The sequence below is a fragment of the Pterocles gutturalis genome, unplaced genomic scaffold (assembly GCF_000699245.1).
Source record: "Pterocles gutturalis isolate BGI_N339 unplaced genomic scaffold, ASM69924v1 scaffold7494, whole genome shotgun sequence".
Lineage (NCBI taxonomy): Eukaryota > Metazoa > Chordata > Aves > Pterocliformes > Pteroclidae > Pterocles > Pterocles gutturalis.
The window spans coordinates 17,158-28,994 of NW_010135655.1; the positions used below are offsets into that span (position 1 = coordinate 17,158).

Below are 11,837 nucleotides of genomic sequence, written 5' to 3' on the forward strand. Positions count from 1 at the left end.
CAATTTCAGGAGGAGAGACCCGCAAGGAGTATTTCAGCAGAGACTAAGCTAATGCTAATAAAAAGGCGATATGCCGGAGTTGTGAGAGACTGACACGTATGGGATCTGTGCAGATTAAATTTGCTGTGTGCATACGAGCGAGTCTTATAACAGTCTTTGCAGAGATTTAATTTATAAATGTAGAAAATGTGATTTTATTAAATATGCAACTGTTAGTAGATCAGCTTACTTTTTACTTTGGGGGTATAATACGAGGAAGACAACAGAGCCTGTTTCTGTGAGAAATTAAACACAAAAAAAGGAGCACTGCTGCAGATACAGTATCACTTGTGATTGAGGCAAATATTCTTTGTGTGTAGATACATGTGATATACTTTTGTATCCTCCCCAGTGTTTTCTAGCACTTAAAAGTAATCAAAATGTAATTCAGTGAAGAAATGATAGCTATTCCACAGGGCATTTTGAAGAGACAGGGAGCCAACCTTCTCCTAGTTTTATGTCTCAATTTTATTCTCAATTTATGTCTCAATTTTATTCATCTATACTTATAGACTTAGAAACAGAAATAGGTGTTGGGAGAAAATGAGTCTCTGGCCTCCCCATGAAGAAGATCTGGAGACAAATAACCTCAGCCTGGAGTTTGCCATACTTCTGTAACATAATCACAAATGTTTCTCACCTTTGAGGATGAGCTCCAGGGAAACCTGAATGAAAAGCTCACATACTGCTTTGAGAGCAAAGCATTCCCTTGCGAGTTTCACCTTAAATACATTTTGGACGATTGATTAGCATTAGCCAGAGGATACCAAGGAAGCCATAATGCAGGGGAATATCTCTTACATTGAGTTTGCTTCTGTCCTCTGCCCCTACAAGCACTGCTTGCCTAAAAAAGGCCAGGTAATGGTTATGGTGTCACCTGAGGGGATGGGTTTCTCCACAGCCATCGGTGGAAAAGGCAGTGGCTTAGGTCTTCTTCATAGAGGTGTCAGCTATCCCTGTTCTGTAGATGCTATCTGGGGGAATATGTCTTGAAGGGCTTCCCGCTGTCACGGCTCGTAGCTCTCTTGGCTTCGGGATCAGTGTTCTCCATCTGCAGCAACTGATGGACCTCTCCAAGATTGCTCCCAGCCATAAATTTTCTGGCACTTTGTCAAATGTAGTTTTAAATGAAGCACATTTTGGCTTCACTGAGTCTTGTTTCTTTGCCGTGGCCCTGCACCATTATCTTCTGCGGCCCCCTGTGATTTTTTTTGTATTATTCTCTGTCTTGTTATGCTGGTTGTCATGCATGAATCCACTCACAGACAGTGGATGCCCAAGGGTAGTGTGCTGTAGCTACTCTTCCAGCTCCCCAGTGTGTCCTCCTCTGCCTTAGTTCTTGCAATGAGAAGGAATTCCCATTTTCACTGACTTCACTGTCACCACTGCTGCCCTAGTTACTCTACATCTCCTGGCTGTGCGTGTAAAAAATGCTGTTCACCAGTGTATCCCAGGTCAAGTGAAAGCTGTGAGTGCTCTAAAATTACATTATTTTGGATTTAGAGTCTTTATTTCAACTTCTCCCAGGACACACTTTCATACAGCCTTGACATTGATAAGTGAGTGGATAGTGTCAACCAGTAAAACTGGGACCCTGATCATCGTCACAGAGTAACAGGCATTTCAGGTGAGAGTAGGAATCTTGCAAAAATGTTAGTTCTTGCTTTTTGTTGCTGCTCAGGAAGGTGAATGGGGAAAAAATTGCTACTGATTGCGTTCTAGTTTTCATGGCTTGGTTTTTGTTTCACAGGGTATATGGGCTTTCTTCCAGGCTATATTCTTGTTACTTAAGCAGGTAGAGTAAATTTGAATGAAATTTTGGTACACTGACTTTTTTTTTTAAAGATAAAACCCTGACACCTGCCCTGCATTGGCAGTTCCTTCTGAATTACAAAGCAGCAAGAGACAGAAGAACTTCAGCTCTCATTTTCAGGGCACTAATGCTCTTCCAAGGATGGCCTCCCCAGAGACAGGGCACATACCAGGGTTGGTGTCTAGGTGTTCCTCCTCTCTCATTGCAAAACAAAATAAAACAAAAACCCAAACAACAACAACAAAAAAGGCCCAAGACAATGAACACTCCTTAGTCATCACTGTCAAGCTACAAGGTCAGACTCTCTCTGCCTCTTGGGGTTATCTCTTCATACACTGTATTTGGGCAATCTTCTTGAGCCAGAATGAATGTGCCCATGCTATTTTTGCCCCATTTTCTCCCACTTCTGTGTCTATGTCCGTGGAAGTCTTACACAGACCTGTGTCAGAGCACCAGCTGTTTCCCTTAAATTGCCTACCAGTAGCTCCTGCCTGTTCAAGAAACCCATCAAGAAGGAGAGATGGTGATGGCATAAGGCTCAGGTGGCATCGACATGGTGGCCTGGTGGTGCCGTGCTTACAGAGCCTCGGAGCTGTCAGGTGTCCTGGCAGTGCAGTTCCTGCAGCGCTGATGGGGAGGCAGAGCAGTCAGAGCTAGCTGGTACATTTGATACTGAAGATTTCAATGTGACAGGATTTAGTAAATGAAAACTCAGCCAACAATCATCAGGAGAGAGATTATTTGATACAGGAGAAAGACTGTCACCTATGTCAGCTTGCTCTTTAACTGGATACTTTTTCTTCCATTTTCTTAGGGGAGGGCAGGTAGGAAGAAAGATGTAAGGGGAGGGGGAACATGTTACAAATGTTTGCTGAACTGACCGTACATTTGGCCAAGTTACTGCTCAATTGAGCAGATTTGAGATGTCACCCTTAGGTAGATAACTAGCTGGAACAGACTTGAAAACATCTCAGGCAGAATCCCAGCTTCAAACAAGCCATAGAAGTGTGCCAGCTTCCACTAGGTCACAGTCTGCTTTTCCAGGATAATAAAACCTGGGGACTGACAAGAATTACATTTCTTGGGCTTTACTTTCTCTTATTTGAAACACATGCACTGGTCAGGTGTTGACTGCATAGTCAATAGTTAACTTGAAATGAAGTAGAAAATGTGCCCTTAGATACAGACTACTGATACTCTATGCAGTAAGTAGGTAATAAAACATTTTTTTAAAGCAGAAGAAAATGTATACAATAAGCATGGCTTTCTCAGTGGATTTTTGATCCAGTACAAAATAAAATATCAGTCGTGCAGTAGTCTCTGGCAGGGGAGGGTCATGTGAGAAATGGTCAAACTCTAGAACCAGCCTAAGAGACAGACTTTGAATTTTTGGCAACAGAGGTGTGTAGCTGTAGGTTGGAACCAAACCTTTTCCACCAACTTTAGTGAACAGTGCTGAAAGCTCACGCAAAATAGAACAAGCTAGACCCTTTACATTTTTCTCCCAATTGTTGCTTTTTAAATCACTGCCTTTGCATGCAGAAGTTTGTTGGATTCATCCATTATCATGTTGTAGAAATTTGTTAGAGGTCTCATATGTTCCTTCTAAGAGGATAAAGCCAGCTGCAGTACCCAATTGTAAAGATGTGTTACTGGCTTGAAATGTCATTATGTGTATTATTTGCTATTCCTCTGACTTGAGAATAGGAATTTAAAAATGCTAGTCCTCTTAGCTTTCACTGAATGTTATATACATCACAATCACACAATTATTCATTTTAAAAAAAGGCTCAGAGGGTTGTTACCACATCCTCTAGTAAAGATGTCGTCTTTCCCATGGTACCATAATGTGTTACAGAAGACAATATTGCATAGAAGTAGCTCTATGTCTTGGTGCCTGCCTTTTTCAGTGTGACTTAGTTCAGCTAGTCTATTCATGTACACCTACCTGATCGTGCTCAGTCTAGAAGTACTCTGTGCTTTTTTTCTGTTATTTCTAAAAGAAGGGTCAGAAATGTCAGTAGCTTTGTTTTAATCATATTTGATGAATAGCAATTTACTGTGACATCTTTACCTGATACCGTATTAGGTTAGCTGTTCATTAAAAACTCAGGAGTAGGTACCGTCACCAATAGTCTTTCTTCCAGCATCTGGATCTCCTAGTTCTCCCTTCAAGTTTGGTGTGAATAACCCAGATGGAAGTAGGATGACATCTGAAATATGTATTATCAAGCTAACTTCTCCTATTAAGTATTGTCATTATTATTATTATTATTATTATTACTACTACTACCTACTTCTGTGTTATTTAATTGACAAGCTACATAGATCTTTGTAGAGATATGCCCTGTTGTGTATGAAACAAACATAGAATACAAATGCTACTGATGAAGTTTTGTTATTGATTTTTGTTCACACAAAAAGTATACAAAATAGTCAGATAAAAAAAAATGAGACCTTGCTCTGGTTCATATTTTTCTTCCTTTATGAGGATTTAATTGGAAATCTAACAGGAAATTAGACTGAAAGATTACCAACTGCATGGCTGGCATGCCGTTAAGGATCAAATGCCTGTGTCTTTCATATTGCACCCTTTATTGGCAGCTTTATCAAGGATTTCTTGTGGATTTAAGGATATCAAATATGACATCAACAGCTTCAGTAGCAAAACTAGTCTAAGGCACATGGGGTAGAAAAGCTACACAAGTTCTCATGTAGTGTTTGGAAGTTCAGGATGAAAAACCTTTTGCATTGTCATCTTAAAGTGAAAAAGGAAAAAGAAAGCTACAGAAGCTAAACCATCTGTACACGGTCCTATTGATTGTTCATTTCCTAAGGATCTTTCCAAAGAAGCATTCAGAAGGATTGCTTTTTCAGGGCTAGCCTCTGGAATATTTATTTCATCATGTTAGCCAACCATTCCACAGGAGTATAAATCCAGAGGCAACATACCTCTTACAAAAGTCCCTTTTGGATTTTGCCAGTTTACCTTAATGTGGTACACAGTGCGTCTCTGGGGAAGATTACTCAGAAGTACCTACTTGGCTGTCATTTGTTCATACAAAAGAGATCAGAGTTCAGCCTGTAAAACCAGAGAGGGAGAGAAAGAGGGGTGCTCAAGTCTTTCTGTCTGTCCTTCTTAGGTGGAAAACTTAGCTACTCCAGGGCCAAAGACACACGGAGCTAGTTTCACTGACTTGAGGACTGTGCTCGGCAAAGATTTATCTCTCTGCAGAGGGATCATAGTGCCATGCCTCTTGACTGAATGTGATTTCTTAAAGCTATGATTGTACTAAGGGCCTTGTCAGAAGTGGATCACCATCCTCCACCATCCTCTGGTATTCAGTAGCTGTCCAAACTAGGAAGGAAGCACTTGCGCTTGTGAAACTGCTGGAAATAATTCAGCTGTTTACATGTGATGAGCAGATTTTAAACCAAACTACCTGAAACTGGTTAGCTGTTTCTCTTTAAAGTGAAGCTGACAGAAATATTTCACTGCTGACAAAAGAAAAATAGGGGGAAAAGCCATGGTCAAGGAACCCTCTAAACGGCATAATCTAACACTATTTGCCTATTACTGGCAACAGCAACAAGGAGATTCAGCATCCTTAGGAAGTTTAAATGAAAAGATTGTAACTCTGTGAACACCTTGATATTGGTTACAATATCATCACGTAAGACAGCTAAACTTGACTATTCATTTCAGGGGCCACAGTCTTTTCCACATTTGAGTATGGCATCTGCAGATTAAATATAATTTGAACTTTTATTGATGCAATAGTTGGAATTATCTATACCCCAGAGAAGGTTGCATATAGAGTCTGCAGATATTCCATATCCAACCCGTGGTATTTTCAGGAAGGGACAAACTGGAAGAAGACAGATGAAAACATTTGTTGCCTTGGCTGTTCAGGTCAGAGCACATTGCAAGAGAGACATTTGATAGATACCAGGGATGGAGAAGTTTGTATTTCCTACAGCTTTTTGCTATGTTGACAGTGCAGCTTTAGTTTAAAAAATTAAGCACGTATCACAGGAGTGGAAAAGAACAGCAGGAAAAATGTTCATTTCTGCTATGGGGATGTGGTTTCTTCTGAAGTCAATAGGAGTTGCTTGCTTATATGGTCTTTGGAAAGGAAAAAAAAATCAAAAGACTGCAACAAAAAGACTATGCTTACATTTGAAATGGAAGGACTTCACCACGATTACCTAATGATACTCTGCCGGGTTTGTTCATTCAGAAAAAGTGGTATTGGAACTGCTATGTAAGTGGATAGACTGAGATTTGGAGGGTAGGATGGAGAGATGTTCCTGGTTGGCCTCATTGCCACAGCCCTGTCAGCACACATCAGCTGTAACCCATAGGAACTAAATACTTGTGAAAACAAGTCGTATCTCATCCTTCATGCTTTTTTGAATCTCATCTTGTTTTAACAGTTTGCTGGGTGTACCAGGTGATTGATGCTGTCACACTGCAGATAAAATTGGTCATTCTGTCAGTTTTATTCAATGTTTTACAAGCATTTTGGTGCAAGCTGGAATCTGAAGCAATGTTACACATATTTTCTGTGGTTCACCTTAGTTATAAAAGTAATCCATCTAATTCTCAGTGATTCATTGGTAGAAATTTCCTAAATACAGACCTAGAATGAAGTAGTAGGTTAGTTGAACCTGAATATGTCTTGAAATACATGTGCTGTATTTCTTTTAAAATATGCTACAAGTAGATACGAATGAGTATAGGATCGGAACCTTATGAAACACCTGAAAGAAGAACAGTTACATTTACTCACGTGCATATTTGGCCTAGTTTCATAATAAACGTCATAGGATAATGTCGGTTATCCACAACAGTTACATAGGATGTAGCGAAAAGCTCATTACACTGAAAAAAAGTTTGAGCTCCTGAAATTTCAGCATATAGTAATGTCAGAGTTTTTACTTGCCAAGATGGCCTGAAAGGACTGTGCTTTGTTCAATTCAGGGCTGAGGCCTTAAAAGGCATTTAAGTGGTCTTGTATCATCCATGATTATCAGCGGATCACAAAATTACTCTAAAATGGAAAGAGACTGACTTCTGGTACAGCAGGAGTTCCATTATACACTTCAGAAACAGGAATTTACCTTATCTTCAAGTCTACTTGACTTGAATTTACTGTCCGTATGAAATTACGAAGTTGCCTGTGTCACAAGTCACAAGTTACTGCTGCTGAACACAGAGAATAAAGGTCCAGCTTGGGGTGAAAACAATGAGAGCTGAACTTTCTTGTTCCTTCAGAAACCAGCTGCAGAAGATGATTGGTTTTGGTACACTTCCACATCTGCTAAATTATTTTCTCTTTCTGTGTTTCAACAGGCCTTGAATAGGGGCATCGCTGCTGTCAAGGAAGATGCTGTGGAAATGCTGGCCAGCTATGGGCTGGCATACTCCCTGATGAAGTTCTTCACAGGTCCGATGAGTGACTTCAAAAATGTAGGTCTAGTGTTTGTGAACAGCAAGCGAGACAGGACCAAAGCAGTTTTGTGCATGGTTGTGGCTGGCGCTGTAGCTGCTGTATTTCATACCTTAATAGGTAAGGTCACTTCACGTCTAATTAATATGTCTTTTAATTTCCTTCCCTTGCCTGTTCTCCAAACTGATTAATCTGTAGGTTTAAGATTTCATGTGTAAGTGCAACAGGAGATGCATAAGAGATTAAATCTCTTGGGCTGGTATCATCCCCATCCAAGCAATTTTTATTACTGTTTAAACAGGTTATTAAGTGACAGATTCCACCCCCAGGACTCTCCTGCCTGGCAGCAAAACATGTTGCTGATCTCTGTCAGTCAGGTGTGTGAGCAAAGCTTTGTCAAGGTTGCATGAAGCTGATAGCTCAGTCTTAGGTAGTGATGATCAACTGGCAGTATCTGCCCAACTGGGTTTAGCAGGACTTCAAAGCGTGCTTGGTAGGATTGATTGTCACAACTCGGTGGCATTGCCTGTGTACTCACTCTCTACCTATCCCCTTGCTACTTATTACACAGTACAAAACTCAAAGCAAGTAGGTGCATCCTCATTAAAATACCAGGTTTACTCTCTGCTAGCACTAGTCATCATCCACTTCTGTTGAATAATTAATCTGTAAGAGAAGTAGTTACTAAGAGCACTTTATGTCAAACTGGGACCAGCTCACTGAGTATACTCTGGAGGAAAGAAAATACACAAGCAGATATGAACTGGACATAAAGTAAGGCAGCCACAGGATTTGCCTGTTCCTGAGAGGCTGGAGAAATGTGATATCAACCCAAGCATCAGCCACTACCACGGCAATAAGAAGCTGTGTGACCTGGAAGACTTCAGCTTCATCTTCTCCAAGAACCGCACCAGATGCCTTACACCTTCTGGCTCATTCCACAGAGCTGAAGCCTCTGGACCTCAGCAATGAGGAGCAGAAGATGCTGGAGGAAGAAGCAGAGAATGCATAGCATTCAACAGGTACAATCCTAAAAACTGGGAAATCTAAGGGACAGGAGGAGGGAGGTAATGCAGCAGCCTATGGAGGCATGTGTTCGTTGATAGGGAGTAGGGATGAGTTGGATGACCAGCAGTAGAGGCTCATTCTGTTCCAGAAAGATGGGAAATGCAAATATGATCGGAATAGCTAGAATTGCCATGAAATTACTGAGTGGCCTGGAAGCAAGGCACTATTCATTATCAGGTTGTTAGTATCTCAGGAGCAGCACTCCACCACTGATACAGGAGCCCTGTCCTGTTTACCTTTACTCCCTGTTACAATGAAAATAAATACTTAGAGTAATGGCTCACCAGCCATGGCAACTCTGTGCCAGGGATCAGCTGTTGCTGATTTTATAAGCTGAATCCGTGCTTTCAAGTTAATTTAATTCACCAGTATCAGTTGGTCACTTCTTCAACATGTTTACAGTTGAGGCTTCTTTATTGAGTCAGTATTATAAACCTTGGACCATTAGTACATTTGGCTCTCATATTTCTTTGCTTGGAATGTTTCTTCAGCCCCCAGAGCTGCTTTTCTAGTTGCTCACTTGTTTTCCTGACAGTGCTGGTCAAAGTTTTTTGGCTTTGCCAGCTGGATGAAGAAATATTTTCTAGACATCCAACATTTTATTTTAAGCTTTGATAGTTTTTAAGAAAATTTAAAGTATAACTATCAAATTTCCAGGTGAAAGATGTAGCTGGATTTTCCACATGAGACTTTTATTGAAGGGAGTGTTTGGGGCAGCTATTTGAAAACATACCAGATAAATTTCTTGCCTTTGCCTGGAAATAGAGCCAGCCATGCTGGGTTCAGAACCTCTGAAATGCCCTCTCTGCAGATATTGGGAAAAAAAGAAAAAAGAAGGCTTTACTTACCATGCTTTAAAGTTCTGAATTAAAGGGCTTCACACAACCTTTCAGGTGCTCCTGGTGGCAGACTGCAAAATATTTTTTGCATTTTAACTTGTCTGTGCCTGAAAATATGCAAAGGCCACAGCAGAGACTGGCAGAGTGCCCGAGAGAGTGCAGTTAGTCAGATTGTAGCACCAATTGCCTGTGTGATGTTGCCAAATTTTATGTTCCAAGTTTCCACTGAACATGTTTCAAATCCTGATTATTCTTCTCTGACCCACAGATGCACAACCTGCCTAGCAGGAGGAAGAGAAGGAGTCCAGTGGAAGACAGGCAGCCTCCTAGGACCTGCAGCTGCTACCCAGCAGCTTCACGCCTATCACAGACTGCCTACAGGAGACACAAATACAAGTTACTGATGCTCGACAGATGAAAAACAGAAACAGCTCTCAGGGGACTGAATTTCTTCCACATGCCGTGTGTATGGGGCTAAAGAAGATGACATAACTATCTGCCATGGGCTGTCAAAGCCCAGGAAGGAACAGGGAACAAAAAGCCCAATGAAATAAGGAGGAGTACCAGAAGTCAGAAGGAAGGAAACAGGTGGTGGTAGAAACACAGTGACCACATTTCCAACGGTGATAGAGACTATTTGCAGTCTGCACACACAGCTCTTCACAAACAGCAGCCTCCACTTATTTAAAATATCAAAACAGACCATTTCACGTACCTGACTCATGCTTCATTGCTTCAGCACCAGCTCCCCACTACTGCTACCCGACAGGGGCTAACACAGCCCTCCGTGGGAATGACTTGCTGAGCCAAACCGCTCAAACTCATGGTTGCAAGCTCTGAGTCCCTAAGTCATCACCCCACCACATTCCCATGAATGTCTGCAAAATCCTCACCAACAGTTCCTATCACTCCCCTGTACAGGTAGCAGTAAGAACCAAGAAATAAGTTGACTTAACCAAAGGGATTTGAAACTATATTCTGGTTGCACTTATAATGCTGCCTCAAACCTTGCTCAGTACAGTATTCCTCCATTTGGTGTTTTTGTTGTGATCTGGAAATAGAAGATAGTATGCTGCCTTCCTTCCCGTGTGCTATTTTGGGGGCAGCTGCTGCCACCAGTTAGGGTTTCCTTGTGGGAAGTTTGCTATGTAGCCAGGGTCTAAAGCATCTCATTATTTCAGAGATTGGCTTTTGGCAGGGATATTGGGCTGTAAGAGAAGGGATTCAAGATGCTAAGCCTGTCTGTGCAAAGTTTTGACATCTTACTGAGTTGCCAGCTTGACAGAGGAGAGAAATTATTTATATAACATTATGTTAACATAATGCATTTCATGGTGTTGCTGGTAAGCCCTCCATATTAAGTGGGTCCTTTTAACACCAGTGTAATGAAGGCCATGCATATTTTCTTTGGCAATAAACCAGCATTTTTCAGCCCTTTACTAGTTCACTGAGAAATAGTGTACTGAGGAATTGTATTTCCTCTTGCATATTAATATTACTTTATACAGCTCTCTGAGGTTCTGGAAATGAAAAGGGAGAAGTTACTTTGAAGGAACATCCTCTTTGCTTAAGTAGACACCTTACTGGTGCCCACTACAACTGATTGAAAACTACATGATGGATCATTTTTCATTACCAGAAAAAAAAAGGTTGGAACTTCAGTAACCAGGAAAACCTATAGCAGACTGGATGGTCAAGACATACAAGTGATTTAGTTTGTGCCAGTTTAGTACTGACAGCCTAGTGGGCATGGGCCACTCCCTGCACAGATTGCACAGGGGAAACTTTAGCAGTTGCTAGTAGTTCCACTGATTTTTTTAAAACTCCCACATGCACGGTCAGTACATATACGTGAAAGGTCTCCATAAAAAGTGTGAGATATGTGTAATACCACCACTTCCAGTGTAACACTACAGGAGGTTTCTACACACTAAGAGTTACAGAGTGGTTTATGACAAACTGACGCATTTTTTCCAGCCAGTTGTCTTCTGACTTGCCCACTGTACTGGCTCATTCTAAACATTTTGCCCTGGAAGAAGATGGTAGTGCAGTAACACAAAGCAAGGTATAATCCAGGCTTGCTCTGTGTACTCTGTGCCATCTCCAAATGAAGATATGCCATTCAGTTATTTTGGTGTTTTGGTTTGGTTTGGCTTGGGTTTTTTGCAAATTGGCATTTTCCTATCTGCCCCAAATCACTTAGCTGGACAAGCTCCTGACCAGCACCAGTTTTGGCCATGTGAGCCATCTTTCTGACAAGCAGCAGGATAGATTTTTGCTTCTCAAGCCTTCAAGTTCATTTTTAAAACTGGCAGACAAGTATGAAAATGGAACGCATTTAAAAAGAACACACTTTAACCCAAAAACATTTTTGGATTTTTTTTCCTCCAGTGAAGCTAACATTGACATATGTAGCTCTATGTCTGGAAATTGTATCCCATCCTATGAGTGTTTCTTTGTGTTTTCTTTATGATGTAAGTATAACACGCTGGTAGTAGACAGCCCCAAAATGACTACGGTACAGCTATTTGTTTGAGACTGCTGGCATCATTAAAAGAGTGTTCAGTTGTTTCAAGAATGTCTGAAGTTTATGTGGTAGTAATTGGCTCATTAGAGAAATCAGTG

The 11,837-nt window shown here is 41.1% G+C and overlaps 1 protein-coding gene across 1 annotated transcript in view; it reads left to right on the forward strand.

The window, feature by feature from the left end:
- Positions 1 to 7,130: 7,130 nt before the first annotated feature.
- ANKH (ANKH inorganic pyrophosphate transport regulator) overlaps positions 7,131 to 11,837 on the forward strand; it is a gene marked incomplete at its 5' end in the record, with an annotated part of 42,869 nt that continues 38,162 nt past the window's right edge. The window contains 2 exon segments of the mRNA XM_010081978.1: positions 7,131 to 7,186; positions 7,189 to 7,425. Coding sequence (XP_010080280.1) covers positions 7,131 to 7,186; positions 7,189 to 7,425 — 293 coding nt within the window.